This window comes from Episyrphus balteatus, chromosome 2 (assembly GCF_945859705.1).
Source record: "Episyrphus balteatus chromosome 2, idEpiBalt1.1, whole genome shotgun sequence".
Taxonomy (NCBI): Eukaryota; Metazoa; Arthropoda; class Insecta; order Diptera; family Syrphidae; genus Episyrphus; species Episyrphus balteatus.
In genome coordinates, this window is record NC_079135.1 from 5,454,846 (window position 1) to 5,475,956 (window position 21,111).

General features: G+C 31.6%; 2 protein-coding genes across 10 annotated transcripts in view; both read right to left on the minus strand.

Annotated features, from left to right (window-relative positions):
• LOC129909888 (serine-rich adhesin for platelets) overlaps positions 1–21,111 on the minus strand; it is a 408,462-nt gene that overhangs the window by 14,451 nt on the left and 372,900 nt on the right. For all 9 annotated transcript variants that reach the window (XM_055987036.1, XM_055987033.1, XM_055987034.1 and 6 more), the window contains 2 exons: positions 18,090–18,510; positions 17,842–17,997 (listed from right to left, as the gene is read on the minus strand). In XM_055987036.1, the coding sequence (XP_055843011.1) occupies positions 17,842–17,997; positions 18,090–18,510 (577 nt within the window). The remainder of the gene's footprint in view (positions 1–17,841; positions 17,998–18,089; positions 18,511–21,111) is intronic.
• On the minus strand, positions 1,163–2,879 carry LOC129909889 (uncharacterized). The gene is made up of 2 exons (XM_055987038.1): positions 2,832–2,879; positions 1,163–2,760 (listed from the first exon to the last, which is right to left on the minus strand). The coding sequence occupies exon 2, from the start codon at positions 2,741–2,743 to the stop codon at positions 1,769–1,771; it is 975 nt and encodes a 324-aa protein (XP_055843013.1). The 5' UTR covers positions 2,744–2,760; positions 2,832–2,879; the 3' UTR covers positions 1,163–1,768.

Here is a 21,111-nt window from a genome sequence, read left to right on the forward strand (position 1 = left end):
GATTTTTTTTACGAATCCTAAACTTGCCCTATAGTACCTATATCGCAAGTAAAAATAAAGAAACCAAAATTCCAATAATCTTTCTTCAAAAACCGCAACATACCAAGTTTGAAAATCCAACACAGCGCCACCTAGAAACCAAAGAATGAAGTACAGTAAAACCCGGATAAGTGCCTCTCGCTTAAGTGCCTAACCCGCTTAAGTACCTTTGTTTTTTTAGAACCAAAATTTTAAGGATTTTTTCACATAAAATTCATCTTTTAAGTACCTTTCGCTTAACTGCCTTCCCCGCTTAATTGCCTGGCTTTTCAAATACTTATAATTGAATTTGCTTGCAAAAAATTCTTTTAAGTACACGTTTGAAACAAGTTTGAACTGTAAGAAAAATTTCGTTTCCTTAACCGCTTTAAAATTCAAAAATTCTACTAAAGTTAGAAATTAACTAGTTAGCTATTTTAAACTTTCAAAGTAATTTTGTTTTGTGAAGATTATGTTTTTAGTAATCAAACATGTTTTTTTTTTATTATTAAATAAATATAGAGATAACTGCCTATGAGCACTTAAGCGGGTTCTTGTAAGTACCTTACCCGCTTTAGTGCCTATCAAAATGGGACATTTAAGGTGAGGTACTTATCCGGGTTTTACTGTATTTCAAACTAAAACACAATCAATTAAATGTTTTTTTTTTGTTTTTTATTTATTTTTTTCACATAAAAAAACCTACAGCTAAATTGTAAATTAGTAGGTATAGTTCTTTTTATAGCAAAGAGTTTGCATAAACACAAAAGTACATTTTTTTTCTTATTACAAATATTTATTTGTTTGTTTTTTTTTTTAATTTTAAAATTTAAATACAAAATTTAATACTTTTTTTATACAATGTTAGAAGAAAGAGAAATCATTCAAGAAGAGGACCACATTTAATTATGACCTCTTAAATATTATTATCACGACAAATTTACGAACGACAAATTAATCACATGACTATCCAAAAAAATTAAAGAAATCAAAACTCATCATAAAAATGACACGCAAAATATATCTTTTAATTAAGAAAGTCTTATCTCACGTTAAACATTATTTCCATCAATATTTTCCTTTAATCTACAAAATAAAATTGTAAAGGAAGTTGAGGTAAATAATACAAAAAAAAAAAAAAATATTGCCAAAAATTTAAATAAAGTTCCACTTTTCGTCAATTATTTCTGATTTCTCTTTCTCCCCCTTTTTTTCTAATTTTTTTTTTTACTCTTCAATAACTTTATTCAACAATTTGTCAATTTATTTCATTCCCTGCCAAAGATAAACACTTTATATTGATTGATTTGCACAATCAGTTATATATTTAGCAAATAATACAAAAAAAAACTAAACACATCGATAAGAGTGTGTATTGCAGTGTGACATCACCCTTAAAATATTTCTATTATTTATCTCTAAACAGAACCAACAAAGGACAATGGAAAATATCACAACAATTTATTTAGCCCTTATTTAAAAAATATTAAATTAAAATTAAAAATGGCGCATTTAACTACTATAATGCATGCGTATTCTTACGCATGTCAAATGTCTATTAAAATAAGGCCATGTTTACATCGCCTACTTTTTGTTCTTATCACAACCGACTTAGAATTATAATTCCATTGTTTTTGTGTGTTTTGTTCTGATCCAATTGATTGACAATAAAAACTAATGGCACAGTTATAATATTGATCGCACACAAATCAGCTCAAAAAAAAAAAAACTAACGGTAGTCAACTACTAACTACTTATTAAGATTCCCAAAGAAGCTCTCAATATAACTCTCATCTGGCAGACTATCACCCAAGAGGTCACTTATCGAATAAGCTGACAATGGCCGGGAGAGTCGACGTTGTGACAGGATTTCTTCGATCGATGTAACCGGTCCTCCAGTGGGACTTAAGCCACTCTTGCCAACCAAAGCGAATATATTCTCTATGCTGGCTTTGAGTGAGTTCGGTCGTGAGAGTTGCCTGGGTGGTGGGGGTGATGGGGAAGTCGATGGATAGCGCCGTCGTTGAATAACAATATTCGCCGACGACGCTGACGACGGGGAAGTCTCCAAAGGACAATTCAACAAGTCACCAGAATTTTCATCGTTTTCTGGGATATTTTCCGGTTTAATCATCATTGTTGTCGTCGATGTTGTTGTTATTGGCGATGGCTTGAAATAACGTTCTTCCAAGTTTCGCAATGTCATTTTCTCGTACTTCAACTCATCACCGCCACCACCGGTTAGGGTTTTCTTTGTCATGGCTCCTTCGTCGGATTGTTGCTGATTCAAACCAGAATCGTGTGTTACAATTGGCGTCACTCTGTTGACTTTGCGTGCATTGCCCTCGAACATTTTTGCAATTTGATTGACATGATTTGGTTGCGTGGGTAATAGAGCTACTGGCGGTGGTGGCGCTGCTGTCGATTCTGATGAATGAACTGTAGAAGAAGACTCTTCACGTTTGGGGGCAGCAAATCGACGAAGAACTTTCTTCCGAGGTCGAACTACATCATCGTCGGCATCTAATGGATGACAGCACCGTTCGGCACCGTAACAACGATGAAATTTGACATTTCGCAATTCATTTTCCGCACCAATGACAGTTCGTTTGCAAATTTTCGGAACTAATGTAACAAAAGCTAAAAAGTAAGCTATCCAAGGGGAATACGCCCACAAGATCAATAAATAATCCCAAATAACTTCAAGGTATTCAAAATACTCCATCGTTGGTCGTTGGGGAACTGTCAATTGATTGATTTTTAAGTAGGTATTAATTTCAAAACTGTCAAAACAAAATCACCCAATATATTACCGATTTTTCAAGTATTTCGAAATTTTTTCTTAATTTTTGTTTTTGTGCTTTTTGTGCAAAAAAATTTCCTCGTTCGTGTTTTTCTTTTTGTTTATCTTTTTTTTATATCTCGTTTGCAAATAAAAAAAATACTAAATAAAAAAATAATTCCACTATGCGCGCTATGTTGTTTCGTTGTCGTTCGTCGTCGTCGTGTTCAGAATCTACACTGAATAAGGCAAGGCATTCAGAGTAGCACTGTACTGTGAGTTCCGTACCGGGTGTTGCGTATGGTCTCTCGGGGCGGCCGGTGTAACTCTGCTTGCTACCTTAGCTACCGTCCTCTGTCCAGCTTGGTGCCTTGCTGCCAGTGCATTTGCGAAAAAAATTGTGTATATTGAGTCTTTTGAGTATCCACTTGTTACACCGAGAGAGAAGGGGTTCCTACACTCGTCTATGTGGTAGAGAGTACAAAAAATCAGTGGGCTTTAATATCGTGAAACAGGGAGACACAAGGGGGTTGGAATAACAAATTACCACCACAAAGAGTCGATTGGAATTTCTTCTCTCTTATCAAAAACGACGAAAATATAAAACAACGACAAAATAGACACAACAACGAAAAAGTGGAAACAACATTTAAAAATAGCCAAACGTTGTCAACGGGTTAAACGATCACACTCAACTGAATCACGACGAACGAACGAATCCAACAGATACAAGTACTGCGCCATGAAATTTCATGGTTTCAGTGGCTTGTGCTGTGGCTATGGCTATGGGGCTGGCTGGCTGGCTGCAGCTGTGGTGTATAGGAATAAGAAGACGATGAGGATGAGAACAAACGCGCGATATGATCATGATGACGATGTTCATGATGATGATGATGATGAATCTCCCGCATGTTATTGAGTCTATAGATACACTGACTTGTGTGTACACATTCTTTTATTCTTTCTCTCGCAAGAATAAGAGTCTCAAAATGCCGGATTGAGAAGAAAGATAATAACAAAAAATTGTACCTATACTACTCATTTTATACTGTTTTGTTTTGAAATTTCATATCTTTTTAAGTTGAGCTGGCGACTTCTCAGCTGTGAGTAGGTACCTTCTTTATGTTTGTCATAAAACATTTATAAACAACAAAAACAATGAAAACAACAGAGAAATATTATAAAATGATTCATCAAGGTTTGGGTAGAAAATTGTATATAAAGTTGCCGGACTGCTTCGACGAGAGAGAATATACCTCCTATATTAAACTGTGATGAGTAATTCAGTTCAAAGTAAGCTAATTCAGATCAGTTCCTAGAAGTGTTGCCAGTATAAAGCAAATTTATGTTACATTTATGGAAATTGAGTGGTCATTCGACCTTTATACTTTACCATACGTTTAAGTGCTTTATGAATCATAAGCTTTAATAGGGTTTTTTTTGGACTTTAAGTCAGTGCTTACATAAATGGAATTTGAACTAAGCGTTGATCTTTGTACGTCAAAGAAATCTTTTTTTTTCTAATGGATTTTTGATAACTGGCGCCCAGGGAAGGATTTTATCTTTTGCAGATACCTAAGTTTTGTGCGAGAAAGAGCAAAGCTTGGGTTATCATCATTGAACTTATTATATTCAAACTGAAAAATATTTTTTTTTTAACTGGCGCCCGGGTACGCATTTTTTTTTTTTTTTTTTCATTTTTAGTTAGTTTTTCTTTCTTGATTCGAAGCTTTTGATTTGGTTTTCGTTTAGCTTCAAATATGAGTTTTTGAAGAAAGGCGTTTGGAGAAGGAATACATAATTCGAATATAACTGAGGTAATAAAAAGAGACCAACATTTTGTATCATCATCATTGATGAGCTTATCGACCTGATTATTTACTCATAACACGATTTGAATTACATAAAATATAAATTTAAAGATTAAAGAACAATTTTGTAAAAGTGGCGCCCGGGTAAGAATTTTTTTTTTACTTCCCTTGAAAATCCTTTGAAGCAAAAGCATTCGTTTAGCTTTAAAATTTGATTTTTTTAAATGGCGCCCGAATCTTTTAAAGATATTTGAACAATTATTTTCGGAATTTTTGCAGGAGTTGATTAAGTTGTTGATCTTGACTTATTCATTATGCACAAGTAATTAGTTAAAATTAATTTAAAAAAATTAAATTAAGATTTTATTTTGTTTGGAATTCATTTATTTTTTTTTCCTGAGTTAAGATAGGATTTTGTGCGCTAACTTTTTGCTTTTTAGATTATGAAAGTTTTAGACAATGACGCCTGAGAATTTCAAGAGTTGATTTTTTTTTTAAATTGGCAAGCGAGTTAGGATTTTTTTGTGTATTTATTAGAATTGATTAGTTTTATTTAGCTTCGTGTTACTTTCTTTTTCTACAATAAAAGAAAAATTCTGGATTTCAAAGCGTTTGTTTAGGTTTAAATATGTTCTTTTTTTAAATGGCACCCCAGCAAGGACTGTACATTATTCTTCGAAATATTTGAATATTTTAAATTAATTTATTGATTAATTTCTAAGTAGTTTAAGGTAAACAAAAAAAGCGTAAGTTAATAAACACTTTTTATTAAATGGCGCCCGGGTTAAGATTTGTTGGTTGATTTATTACTTGTATGAAGTCTTTCTGTAGTTACTAAGATTGGATTATTGTAGCTTCAAATATGAATGGCATATAAGCTTTTAACTAATTTTTGTTTATATAAACTATGAATAACGGATTTTTGTTAACTGGCGCCCATGTTGGGATTTTTTGTGGGCTTATTTGTTTTGGTTTTCTTCGTTTCGCTTAATTATTCCTTTGCTGAAGCCTAGTACGCTACTGATGCGAAACGAAAAATGTTCAAGTCTCCAAAGACGACAACGAAAATGCTAAGGAAAAAATATCATCGAGTATTCTGTCAAAGTCAAAATAAAAAAATTTAAAATCAAGAAAAATCAACAGAAAATAATTTTTAAAGCAAGAAATAAATGAATTAAAAGTGAAAAAACCAACACTGCTCTTGGAGTCAAGAAAAATGCACAGGACAGTAAAAAGTAAGTGACAAATGAGTGAAAACTCTCCAATTTTTCGCTAGAGCTGCGTACTGAAAAACAAAAAGCAAAACGAAATTTGTCCTTCAAGATTTCGTTAACGAAATTTTGTATGGAAAATTGTGTTTCTCTTCAGCTGCGTACTAGGCTTGAACGAGAAATGTTGTTCTTAAAAAAATTTCATATATGTATGCATGTAGTTTCAAATATCATTTTTTGTGTAAAATGGCGCCCTGGTAAGGATATTGTGTAACATTTTTAGTAGTTATCAGTGCCTTAGGAAGCCAATGCACACATTTTAGTAAATGTTGTGTTTGTTCCGAGTTGTTTTTTATCATTTGTCAGTTAAATTTTAATACATTCTTCAACTGGCGCCCGGGTAGGGTTCTTTTTTTTTAAATAAACACTATTATAGTATTTTTTTAAATGGGAGTTTCCTAATTTGTTTCATTTTGTTAAAACGTTTTAAGCGTTGCTCGTTTCAAGGTATTAAAGAACTGCTTTTAGTAGGTAATTGGCGCCCGCGTAGAATAGGTACCTACAAAAATTGATCATTTTTGCAGACTTTTTGAAATCTTCAACGCTCTAAAGTATGAGTCTTATAGACATTACATTTCGATGCAAGTGCTATAGTCTTTGCACTTGGCAACACTAATTAACATCACAATTATTTCCAACAACCCTTATCCAAGATCTCGTATTTCTAAATTTGAATAAGTACAAACAACAAAAAAGGGGTGTGGTTGCACATAGACAATTTAACCATTTGTCAATTAATAGGAAGACTCGATTTTTAATTTGTTTATTTGTCGAAGTTGTTGTTATTTGTCAACACTACTGGTTTGCCTGCATATTGCGTTGACTATGGTTGACTTGTTAGCTCTACTGCTGCCTGCCACTGACGTTATCAGTGTGGTTAGGTTAATTATTTATTTTCTTTATCATTTAAATTACTCGATTGTACTTTAATCATCAGTAATGGAGCGATGGGAGTTAGGTCTACTTGGCGTTCAGTATTATAGTTCACCAACTCTTTAATTGCCTTTATTTTTCGTATTGAGGTTATGATGATTATGTGGAGGTTTTCTGTGTGACACATAAATTAAAAGATGAATTTAGAATACAAATTTTATATTTGTGTGTGTGTAGATAGTTCGACAGACAGTACATTTTTAGCGGGAGTGTCAAACCTAACAACACAAATTAACAAACTCACATACGGTAGCAGTTAGGTACACACAAATCGCTACAATGATGACAGTTTTCTATTTATATAGTCAACAGCAAAAGAGATACAAAAATGCTAGTTTTATTTTTTTTTGTATTTGCGCGATACGTAGGTATGCGCTATGGTTGAGAGATTTGTTTTTATTTTAATTTCCTCATTTTTGTAAAAATGTTTACCTGTACCAATGTTTATGGTTTGTTGGTGGCATATGGAAAGACTACTGTCGTCTATAGCTTAAGTTATATTTGATGCCCGCAAAAGGCAAATGTCACCTAGTCCCGTTTGTTTTTGAAAAAAAAAATGTTTGTTTTGTAAACAGAAAAAAAAAAATCAATTTGAAATAATGAGGAAGTCAGTAGATCATAAAGTACAGTTGAACTTTATGGATTTGTTTACTTTTTGAAAATGGAATTTCAATTGTTTTTGATTAATAGTATTTTCTCCTTTTTGTGATGAAAATTTTAAATAACAACTCATTGTAGAGGATCGAAGAAATACAAGAACAAAAAAAAAGTAATAAAGTTACTTACTAGAAACGGAACTAATCGATCAAATCGTTCTGTATTCTTCAAAAAATGTAATTTTACATCTGAGAGCGTTAATATTTGTAATGTAAATTTTGTATTTTTTGATGTACCTACAAGTAGTTTAAAAACTTCAAAATGAGATTGGAAAATATTCATTTCAGTGAAGACAATTTGTATACCTAACGATATAAAGCAATTATTTTGGAGGTTTAAATTAAATCTCTGAACAAGCTTTTCATTTTTTTTAGTGATCTTTTTTTCATTTAAATTTTTATTGGGTTTTGTACATCTCGAGTATTAGTTTGGATTCTTATATGAATAATTAAAAATTTGAAAAGTGGCGCCCGAGCAGTGCATTTTAAAAGTTGGTATTTATGAACCTTAATTTTTAGAATACCTCAAAAATTATAGGGACGCGGATTTTTTTATTCGAGATACATTTCTGTTGTTATTAATTTATTAATTTGCATTGTTGATTATATCCGATTCACCATATTTGAGTTGTTTTTATTTGTGGTTTTTTTTTTCAGAGTTAAAAAATTCTTAAGCAGAAATGAAAAAGATGATAAGAAAATGAGATTATTAAAAATTTTTAATTTAATGCTAAATTAGGAGACTGTTATAATCATCAGCTCAGATATAAGTACATACATACGTTCATAATACAATCTGTTTGCTAAATTCGAGTAAATTCTTTTGATTTTATCTGGGAAATAAAAATTTAAAATAAATAGTATTATCATGTTTTTTAAAGAAAAATATTTCAAAACATTCAAGAAATATGAATCCTTAAACAAAAAAAAAAAAAAAAACGCCAAAATTTATCTTTATACTTTTAATATACTACATACAAGAAAATATGGTTTAAAATTCGTTGACTAAGACTATAATTTAGTTTTAATTATATTTTTGTTTAATTTTTTGAAGTTTTTTATCTTTCACTTGGAAGATAAGCATGTTGAGCGGTTTGTGTTTTTAAAGCATGATTTTATAATATGCAAAGGTTTTTTGTGTTATTCAGATCAGTGTGAAGAAGTGTGAACTTATTTTAATTTGTGGGAATATAGTTGTCATTTGACCTTTGGACTAACTCATAAGTTTGAATTGGTTTTTTTTTGACGTTCAGTATTATTATTTTTAAAAGTTTAATTTTGTTAATGGGCATCCGGGGAGGTATTACATATTTTGCAGATAACTGAGGTTATACAAAATAAGACCAACGTTTATTAGACTTGTCCTTTCAGTGTTAGTATTAACGTTTAATTGGCGCCCGGTCTAGGATTATTTTACTTTTATTGTTTGTTTTCTTTGGTATTATATCTCAAAAATTGATGGGTAAATCTAGCCAAAAAGAAGAACATGAGTAGAATGAATACAAGAGTCAGAACTTTCTATTTATTCTTCATCAAAATAAGCTTTGTTAACCTAATACTATACACGTCAAGCACCGCAGAATTTCATGAAAAAATGGTTCTGATGTTTGTTAAAAAAATTCAACTACAACAAACACATATATTAAAAATAATACACATAGGTACATACACAGAGAAAAATAGACCACATAAAATAGAACAAAAACAATAAGATTTCTCTATGGTTTTCATCCAAGAAGGAAACCTTATTAAAACAATCGGGTTTTCCTTATTGTTTTAAAATCTGCAAAAAAAATAAAAAAAAAAGATGACCAGGCTGGGAATCGAACTGGAGACTTCAAATCATTAGTCGCCCACCTTACCACCTGAACCAACCTGCCATGAAATTATTGATCGCGATTTTTGTTCTAGTGCTAAGTTGAAAAAAAATCAACTTTTCAGTCAAATTTTAATAAGATTTTCTCTATAAAAATAATAAGAAATTCCTTAAAAAAACATTATTAATCGTTGATTTTAATAAGATTTCCTTATGAAATGTATGGACGGTAAAACAATATGGCAATCTGTTAGTTTTTAGCGGATCATATTTTTCTCTGTGTAATGTTGTCACTTTCGTGAGAGACTTATGTAGGTACTAGGCTGGCCTGAAAATAACCTGTAACCAGTTTCAGCTGAAATTTACAAGAAATTATCTGAGGTTTAGGAGTGAACAATTGAAATTTAATTACGAGTAGGTTACAAATTATAGAAGAAAGTGGCCTAAAATGGCACCCCACGGTAAGATGGCCCGATGGCCCCCTTGCTAGAAATCGTAGAATCGAACATAATTAGAAAGTTTTATGAACGCGATTGTTATGTTAATCTGGCAACTTCAAGCCATTATTTAAAATTCGACAGGTCAAAGTGTCTCTAACCACCTCAAAAAGTACACTCGTTATAATTTTATGCAAAAAAAAGTATAAAAAAAATTGTATTTTGGAAAAAGATGTTAATATATGTACGTATGTATGAAGTATTTCTTAATAACTTAATGTAATAAGTTGGCTTAGAACAATTTTAGATTTTTCGGTATAAAACTTAAACTAAAAAAACCCAAAATGGTCAAAATGGCCTACTTAGCACTCGGGTAAAATGGCATACTTACTTTCACATGGTATTTTATACTGACTTTCACATTTTCATTTTTTTATAGTGAAAATGGTTGCTAAACATAAAAGATCTACAGAGAGGAAGCCCTGGACTGAGGAAAGTCCTTGATTCCGTCCAAAATCTGGAAAAAAGCATCCAAATTATTCGAAGTTCCAAAAACTACAGTAAGGAGATGAGAAACCAACGGAAACAGGGTTTTGAATGAATCACATAAATTTTGGTGGGATTAAGCACCATTTGTTCCAAGAAAATGGAAAAGGAGCCCTTTGACTCGATTTTTCATTTAAAATCACGTATATTTGGACAGTGTGCCATTTTGCCCGGGTAAATTTGATCAGTGAAATTTGTAGACGTCTTGAAAATTAAAAAATTTAAATACTTTTTGGCATTTTTAAACTCGCAAAGCTCAAAAATGTGAGAGTAATATATTACACTTTGAAAAGTATATAGCATTTCAGTTTGAATATGACATTTCCCTTAGGGGAGCCATTTTAGGCCACCTTTTCCTACTGACCTTTAACTAAAGACTAGTGAACTTTCTTTGCAAAAAATGCACCTACATAAGTAGTGAAATATTTATATGACGTAAGAAGCAAAGTTCATTACTTATTACCATTAATGCTTGTAGTAGTTAGGTATCACTTTAAGAGCCTAATAAATAGTTTAAACTTCAATTTTAATTAAATGAAATTTATATTAAATTTTCGGCTTAAATATTTCCAAAGAACATTAATTTCAATTAAATTCCAAACTTTATTCATGAAAAACCAAGCTTTCCCATAAAAATTCCACAATAATTAAGTTTTATTTAATTTACTCATTCTCAAGACTTAATATTTACTATATTTTTTAATATTTCTAAGAAACCTCCAACCTACAAAGCATACTAATACTTTTGCGATCAATTAAAGTCAATTACTAACAGAAAACGTGCTAATAAATGTATTCATCAATTTGTTTATATACATATTCATTAACAATAAAAAAAAGAATAATAAAAAATCACCGCATAAAGATACACTCATCAACACTTCTCACTAATTACGATGCCCGACACACGATACTACATTCGCAAACATTGACAGTCGTTTGACAGACGATAAACAGTGTCTTGTCAAATTAAGTGGAAGACGCGTTATGCCGTCATCGTCATCATAAACAAAACAAATCTCTCTCCCGCAAACGACGACGATCAGGAATTCATGTCAATTCAGCGAATTTAATTGTCTCGCCAAAGATTCCTAATAAGTCGTTCACAAGTAGCCAGCCATTTGGACTACTTCCATAAAAAAAAACACGTTTGTCTAACAAATTATTATCAATTTGTCTTCGAGAGAGATATCATGTGAGTCTTCATGCTCTGCATTTTTTTGTTTTGTTTTTGTTATTTCAAGCCGGGCCCGGCACAACAAGACATTAATTTGCGCCAAACAAAAATGAAGGCCAAAGTCAATTGAGCTGCCGAACGAGCGACGAACATCATCATCGCTATACCGCCTACAGCCACTATAAACGGTTTATCTTCCTGCCAACTTTGGTGGGTCATTAACTTAATAAGCCATTTGATTGGGATCAGGTGAATTGTTATTTGATATTTTTGTTGTTGTCCAAGAAAACTTGGGGGGAAAGACGTTATAAGTAGGTTGATATTTTAACAAAAAACATTGTCACTTTCCAAGACCTCCAAGACGGGTGAAAATTTATGAAGTTTTAGTGAAATGCAAATTCAGTCACGTTCAAGTTCTGATTTCGAAATAAAAAATCTACTTTAACTGCAGTCTAGAATAATAAATTAGCAAACAAAAGCGAAAAGTCATGGAAAGCATTTATAAGCTGTGCTGCACTAGCAAGCAAACTCAACCAGACAGATTGGAGGGAGCTATGCAACTATACGAGTAGTAGAAATGAGAAATGAGATACCGATAATAATCTGTTCGTGTGAAAGCTTCAAATTGTGATCATGAAAAGAGATACAATCAATTTGTATCAAGCCTAAAAGTAGGCACTGGTATTTGGAAGTAAATAGTTTTGCAATGGAAGAAATGATATCGTTAGGAATTATGAACTATTGCATATTATTGAAGATAGGTGACAGTTTGTCTGTTTGATTTTATTAAATTACGTCGATAGTTAAGAGGAAATCGATTATAATGACAAAAGACTTATGAACTTTCTGTCTAGTAGCATATACAAAACTTAACGAAGAATAATGGTATATTTTTTCAAGGTCGCCTATTGGAATATGAATTGGTTTGGTATCCATGTGTATGATAAGGCGGTTGGAGGACAAAATAAAATTCATTTCATGTATTTATGCTACTTAACGAAAATAAGTTTGCAAAGATAAAATTAATTGAAAACATGAAGGCAGTTTTGATCGCTCGGTTAAAGTTTTTTTTTTTAACTTTTTACACTGCCAGAATGCACCACTTCGTTGACTTTCATTGGAAAACGTAAGGAAAATCTTGACCTTCGTCAAGTTTAAAATGTCAAAATTTTGCCTAGAATAAGCAGTCAAGTTGAAAAAGTTGTGCTTCTAGTAAAAATAGGAAAAGAAGAAAACAGCTTTCTGGTAATTTATTGAAAGAAATTTTTTAATGAATTTGCAGTTGTTTAAAAATCTTATTTAACGAAAGATAAGTAGCTTTACTTGCTATGCATTATTCAGATAGAAGTAAATTTAGTTGGCACCCAAGCCTCAAAACAGTTTTAATTGGTTTGGAAACTAAACGCTCGTCCCTTTCTAGAGCAAAACTGAACAAAAACTAAACGAAAGTCTCAAACCGTCATTCTAGATACGTCATATGAATGTCTTGTTTCAGTTTAATTGATTTGTGATCGTAAATGCTCTTCCTTTTTCAGAGAAAAATTAAACGAAAACTTAACGAAAGTCTCAGATTGTCATTCTGAGCATTTCATATGAATTCCTTGTATTTTCTCAATCTTCTAAAACATACGAAAGTCTCAAACCGTCATTCTAGATACGTCATATGAATGTCTTGTTTCAGTTTAATTGATTTGTGATCGTAAATGCTCTTCCTTTTTCAGAGAAAAATTAAACGAAAACTTAACGAAAGTCTCAGATTGTCATTCTGAGCATTTCATATGAATTCCTTGTATTTTCTCAATCTTCTAAAACATACGAAACAAGTAGTCATTTAAAGTAATATTGTTGATTGATAAGTTTCGTTAAATTTTCGTTCACTTTTGGTTTCATACTCTATATTTTTCAAATAAGTTTTCTTTGCTTTTGAATGTTATTCTTCAGCCATAAATTACAAAAAACTTAACGAAACAGATTTCAATGGCCATTCAACGACCATTATACAGGATGAAAATTAATGTATAAATGTTCAAGTTCCATTATTTTTTTTGTTAAAAGAGCTTTTCTATAATTAAATTGCCAAAAGTGTATCCGAGTGAATCAGCAAAGAACAAGTTTTATAATTTTAAATTTTCCGTCACATAAAATTGTTTTTGGGTTGATACCAAATTGTTTTCTATTTTCATTTTCTTTATGTAGTATTTTAAATAATAAATTTTCTTCAAATAAAAATAAAACCTTTTTTTAATTGCAACGCCAGGCTATAAGGAACCATATTCTAGATTTGTGTTTTCCTTTTCAAATGACATTTATTCGTTCAATTTAAAACGTGCGAATGAACTTGAGGTTTTTATATGAATGAAATTAAAATTAAAAACAAACTTGGCTTCAATTCAAAATCTATAATAATAAAATTTATTTTAATTTGTAGGTGTAACTAATTGGGTGAAAATCAGACAGGTGTATTTACATTATTTAAACTGACAGTCATCTTCTTAAGCGTGTCAAAGAATTAAACGATATACGAGTATGTATACATGAAATGTTCTCTTAAAAGATTCTGTTTTTTATCTTCATTTAACCATCAACAATTATTTTAAATTGAAAAATAATAGCCTCATGTATGCAAGGTTCGTTGAATCTTCTTTTATTTAATTTTTTCTTTGTTTTTTAACATTTTTTTTTTGTTAAGGGTTATGTTATGAGAGTTGAATAATTTTTATTATTATGCGCGAGTCAAGTGGTATATTAATATTTTCTGCTTCAGAGAATATTTTTTCTTTTTTTTTTTTGGATGATACGTGATACCTACACACAATTGAGACTTAATTTAACACCTTTTCTTTTAGACTTTCTTTGTTATATTATGTTAGGAAGAAAAGAAAAGTTATTATTATTAAAAGAGGCCCAAGAACCATGAAGCTATTTCTTTTAATCTTTTTTAATTTTTTTATACTGCAGCATATTTCATGTTCTACACAACAACAATTGAACATAGCAAGTCAATTTCCTCCATTTGTTGTTTCTTATGTTGCTTTTTTAACAAAGGAGAAAAGTTCTTTTTCATAATAATAGGTAGTTATTTCATACCATTTTGGTGATTTTCACGCATGAAGAAATTAAGAATCTTTTAACGAATATATATTTTTCAGTAATGAGTGAAAAGATTCCAGATCATATGGCACTATGGGGCTGGACCATACTTTAGTAAGAAAAAAAAAAAACTGAAACACAAATCCTAGTTAAATATACACAAATCCTAGTTAAATATGACATTTCACATGGATTCCCAAATTCCGTCTGCTTATCTGCCATGGTAATTTTTTATTAGGTACTGATTTTTTCCTTCTGAAACAGTAATTTCGCACAAATTAAAACCATTGCAATGTTATAAAAAATTGTTTTTGGAGAGCATTTTATTATAATGATCAATTAGCTTAAGAGCTCGCAGTAGATTTTTTTTCGTGAGAGGTTACCGATTCATAAAAAGTTAAATTATAATAAATTATCCTAGTCATTTTGATTATGATGACAAAAACAATCGTCTGCCTGAATATGTTCGTTGCATAGAAAAAGTCAATCGAAAGTACCGTTTTTTCAGAAAATCGATTACTTGAGGATCACTAGTTAAAATTAGTAGGGTAAATAAAAACAGTTAATTATAATGAAATTGCTTGAACGTTGTATAAACATTCAACATTTTGTGATTTTTTTTGTTGCGAAAGCTTGTCATTTAATTCAGTTTAAAAAGCATAAAAAGCCTTAAAGCAGGAGTTACAAATTTAATCAATAAAAGTTAATGATTCGGAAAGCCTACACGTTAAAAACACCATCTCAAAAAAAAAAGAAGAACATGGAACCGATTCAGCTGGTATTCCCATTGAGTATGGCAAGAGAAACTCTTAGAACCCGTTTAAAACGCAATATTACACAAAATTCCAAATTTTGATAAGCCCGCGAACTAAAAAAAATATAAGCCTTGAAATTAAAACTCTTGGTAAAAGCAAATGTTAAAATACTAAATCGGGTGGCTTGCTGCAATTTCCGAGCGAAACACACAAGTTAATCATTACTATGAAGCATGATAACGTGGGAGAGTAGTAGAGCTGTAGCAAATCGTATGTATTCGTTACTAAAATGCGGGTAATTGCTTCAGTAACGAGTAACGCAAGGTTACTTTCTAAACAGTATCGTTTCGTTACTGGGTACTGAATTAATCAAAAATACTAGATACGAAACATACGAGTAACGACCCCATTCCAATTTCAATACTAAATCATCCGATATATGAGATACGAAACGAGGTGATACACTCACTTTGTCGCATTTAGCATTTCGTATCGATATCGTTACCGTAGTCGGAGTGCTAACTCCAGATAATTATCTGGAGTTTACTTTTGTTTCGATAAAAACAGCAGTGCCAAGGTATCGTTGTGTTATCGATAATAAATTATACAGAAATATCAAAAGAGACGTTTTGGTTTTTTTCTCTATGTGGCCGAAATATACCCACGCGGCGCCGCGCCGCAACCAATGTTGTTTTTTTTTTTTTTTTTTTTTTCAAAAAATTTGTTTATTTTCAGTGCAAAATTTTCAACTAAAAAAAAACGGAGAAAACGAGGTTTGAAAAATTGTTCGACATGGTTTTATTGAAGTGTTAATATTCCGAGATCTGCGCGATGCACTTTTGAAATAAAGGCCTCTAAAGAATTGTGATAAGATTACTGAACGAATATACACAAAAAACTACCAAAGTTTTGTCGAAAAATTTTCCACGTTTGATTAAACAAAAATCGAAAAAAAAATCAGTATAGCTACCTTCAAACTCTTATAACATGAGAACACCGCAACTTAAATTAATGTTTATGGCTTTAAAATGTAGCTTAGATTATACAAATTGTTTTTGCTTTTTTTCAAAAAAAAAAAAAATGTTTACACCCTTATACCAACGTACGAAACATACTTAAAATACCAAACATACGAAACATATTAAATACATGAAATATACGAAATGTACGAAACATACGAAGCATGCGAAAGTAACGAAAGTAACGAAACATACAAAATATACGAAGCATACGAAAGTAACGAGTAACGATATTATTTATGCGGGTACTAGTATCAAAAGTAACGTATACATGCGGGTACTCATTTTGTCGTTACTCTTACAGCCCTAGAGAGTAGTGATCAGCTCGACATCGAGATAAGGCTTAATAAGTCTTTAGCCAAACTGCAATTGATTCCTAAAATCTTTAAAGAAACTGTTAAAAGGAAAACTTACAAAGCGGTAAAAAATCAAATATCGATTTACCAGCATGGTATTGTACAATGGAGAAATACAGTCATTAATTTGATTCTCTTTTGTAAACTTTTTTTTAAATCAAATATGGAATATTAATTTCAAACTTATATTATGTCACAGATTTGATATGGTTAGTCATCGAATTTTATCAAATACCTAAAGTTTCCTTTTTTAGGATTGCACTGTTTACTCCCTAAATTGTTAAGCAGTTATTTTTGCAATATTATAAAAAATGCAAAAAAAAATGCAAAATTTATAAACACTTTGGTGTACCACAAGGCAGTCACTTTAGACCCTTTCTGTTGTTAATGTTTATTAATGAAAGACCTAACAGTGATTATTTTTTTTTTAAATGCACGATCTTCGAGGACGATTGCTTAAAATTTAAATTTTCAAAAAGACATTGGCAAATTAGATGATTGGTTTTAAACGAACAATTTGAGATTGAATATCAACAAATGCCCATTACTGACTTTTTCCAGGCTCGTCATGACTATATTTCTTGTATATTAACGTACTATTCTGTAATATTCGCAAAAGACATCTTAACACAACATATTGACATCCTTTTAACACTGTTCGTTATAAGTAAGTCTTCTAGAGCACAGCAATGTTTTTTTTTCCTTAAAATGCTTGCATTAAATTTAATTTAAAAAAAAAATTAAAAATATATGAAAACTTAAGTAGATTTTGACTAGAAATCAATGACAGTCACTGAATTTTTGTGAACAGAGAGAGAGATAGGAGTCGAGTCACGGCACACGATTACGATCATATGTTAACGTTTTGACTATTGCTATCTCTATTTATTCAGTAGAAAAAGATAGGGACATTAAGCGACCTTACGTTAACGAACGTATGCCGTTATTCGACCCCAAATTATTAGTTATCAAGCCTTATTTTTCTAAAGTCAAACCTTTGCAATAAGTTTGAAAATCCAATTGGCATTACTGGTTTTCCAAACATTTTGAACCTGGTTGTTTTCAATAAGTAAAGATTCTTAACTTATTTTACTTTAAAAGGTTTCTAATTATACCAAACAGCTTTGACCTACAATAATAATTTACAAATCAAATAAAATCGACAAAAACTTACATTGACCAAATTTTCACGTCTTATCTCATTGACTTCATCATGTTTCGATATACGTTTGCGCCAATCGTCCTCTCCACTTTTCTGCAATGCTGCCAATCGATCGGCAATCGAACCGGTCTTCGTTATTGTAATAGTCCTCTGATCTGGACCCATGACCTAAAACCAACAAAAATAACCACATTAGTCTATCCACATGACCAAGTTTAATAATAAAAAAAAAGAAGTTCTCTCTGTCTTTTGGTACAAACCTGGGTTAAACTACGTTTTAAGCCGCCACGTAAAAAATCCGGTAAAGCTGATGATGGATTTTCCTGCTGCTTCTCTGATAATGATGATGATGGCTTCTCTGCTGATGATACTTGTTGTGTCTCTTGCTGTTTCTGTTGCTGATATGATCTACTACTATTATTGCTATATTCGGTGGTAGCTTTCGGTTTCTCTAGATCATCTTTGCCAGACGTCGAAGGCGGCTGCTGCGACAACGATGTAGATGATGGTTTTAATAGACTTTGGCCGCCAGCAACATTGCGTAGCTTAACAAAACCACTACCACTTAATGATGGTAATTGTTGTGGTCCTAGACCAGTATAAGATGGTGCTGTTGTTGAATCTGATGGCGCGCCAGTCGGTGGCAAGGCAGAGTGGCTTTTACTTTTTGCAATAAGATTTCTGTAAAAGAAGAAATAAATGAAAATAAATGAAGACACACATCGAAAAGGCAAAAGATCAAGAAAAAGAGTCTTCAATTTTTATTGGAATCATTCGTTCGTCTCGTCGGTAATAGTCGAAGTAGTCATTATCATTAAACTGATGACTATTGTGGTGCCATTTAATTTGCTTTCCCATGAGCCGAAGCCGCACTCAAGTCAGGCTATAAGCCACAAAAAGTCAATTCTATAAGACAGATAAATAAACAAAACGACAAACGTCGATGAAAACGAAGACGCAAAGATGATGATGATGACAATGTCATGGTTGATGTGGTTGCTGCTGCTTCAATTGCAACTCAACAGAGGGTTAAACCGAAGAAAGTTCCCGCCAGTTTGCAGCCAGAGCGTGGAAAATCGTAACCCGTCTTAATCTTAACTGTCGTCGACAAATGCACAACTTCTAAACAAATGCACTTTCAAGACCGTCGTCAATTGAGCGGTTATGATGGGCAAATAGTTGGGTAATTTTCTTAATGTCTTGCATGCAGAAATGAAGAAAATGCAGTTAATGGTAGAATTAAAGAATTGGAATGTTGCAAAGCCACCAATTTGGATTGATATCGCGTTGATCATTTGACAGATCATCAATTTAAATGGATGAATATTGTGGATTAGTGAACGCTGAGCAGACTTGTCTTTTAACAGAAAAGAAAAAACAACAAAACACCTGCTTTTTACGGCAAGAAAGTGTTGCAAAAGAGAAAGAGAGTTTGGTTAACGAGACTTAAAGTGTCAAGCATCAGAAATGGAGTCAATTAAGGCTAAAAGCTAAGTGCGGTAAAGTTGTTCAAAGTCAGAGAAAAAGTATTAATCGAACCGTAGTAAATCAATCAGCATGGTTCGCTAAGTTTTCATTATAGTTATTATAGTCTTTGCGTAGCTAATAACATTTAAGATGGAATGATTTTGAAGTTTTTCTTTCATAAAACAAAATGGAAACAATATTTCGAGCATAATCCAAAAATTATGCGACAGAAAAATTGAATTTTTAATTAATTTCAAAAAGTCACAAGCACCATTTAAGGAGAATTTTAATTCTCAGCTCACGTACTTTGAAAACAAAATGATTTTTTTTTGTTTTAATAATTCAAATCCGTGATTTGTTAAACTTTCTCATTTGAAAATGGCCAAGTAGCCAAGTACCCTAAGAGAAAACTTCTTAATACAATGTCGTTGTCATTTTGAAATTAAGGCATGGTCACGATTTTTTAGTTGCAAGCGAGCAATGCAAAATTCAAAATCAAGAAAAAACGAAGCAAAAGGTCATCTCGAGAATCGCGCATCAGAGAGAGACTGTATTGCGGATAGCTTCTTCTTTTTTTTTTTTCATCTTCAACTGGGAAAGATCGCCTACATCAACGGATGAATGCACTTATAATATAGAGAGTTAGAGCTGGCAAAGGGGAATCTTCTTCAATTTAATTCACTTCTGGGTTTTTGCCATTTGTATCTTGTTATAAAGACAAACGACTGACGGACGACCAACTACGACGATGATGATGATGACGACCGGCGACAACGACAAACGGAAAGATTACCCTTTTATCTGGCATTTGAATGACTTTTATCCGCCATTGAAGTTTAAAAAAAATCTCTGACTCTTTGATGGTCTTCAGAAAGAGGGAATGAGTTAAAAATAGAATTGGCTAAATTGCGCTGGTCACGTCTGGCATAGAAAAAATAAAAAAAAAGTACAGAAAAACGGATGTTCTATTGCCTATTGAAGATAGGACATTTGATGGGGAGAGTTTTTCTTCTTTTTTTTTTTGTCGAGTTCAAATGCAATTGACACATAGAAGTGGGTTAAATCGGACAGAGGTTATTGATCTTTGATAATGAAATTGGGTTTGTTATTTTTCTAGACAGATTGGTTATGATGTTTTTTTTTGTTTTGAGTCAAAGTTCAAGAGGGCCTTCCACAAAATGGATTTATATTGAAACAATATTTTTGAGTGAAATAAGTATAAATTTCTTCTCAGTTTCTTGGGAAGGATTTACTTTTTAAATCAGCTTTAGTCAGATACGGAAGGTTAAGTTGCTTATATAATAATTTGAACCTATATTAAAGTCCACATTCAGCAAACAGATAAATCATTTTCAAAGTTTTATCAGACAATAAATGACATTTTTGCAAATTCATTCTGTATTTTAGAAACTTTTTTCTCCAGATAGACGGTTGCAGGTATATTTGCTTGAAATCGTTCTTATGAGCTGCAGTTATAAGTTTCGCGCATTTTAAGGGGCTGAGTGATTTTTGTTATAACTATGTTGTAATCAAATGGAAAAATTAATAAATATAAAAAAGATGTTACGTATACACCATAGTGACCAACTTTGTTTACAATTCAAAAAAGGTCTGTACATGTATCTTTGGTGATTCTCATATCAAATCATTTGTATTTTATAGCACTTTTAAATAAAAATTAATTCAATTCAGAAATTTTAGTCCATATTGTAAGGATTTATTTTATTTTTTTAGTCAGGTATTAAATAAAGCAAAATGAGAATGATTTTTTTTTCTTTTTGTTCTTTAACTTTTTCTTTTGTTTAAGGCCTCAAA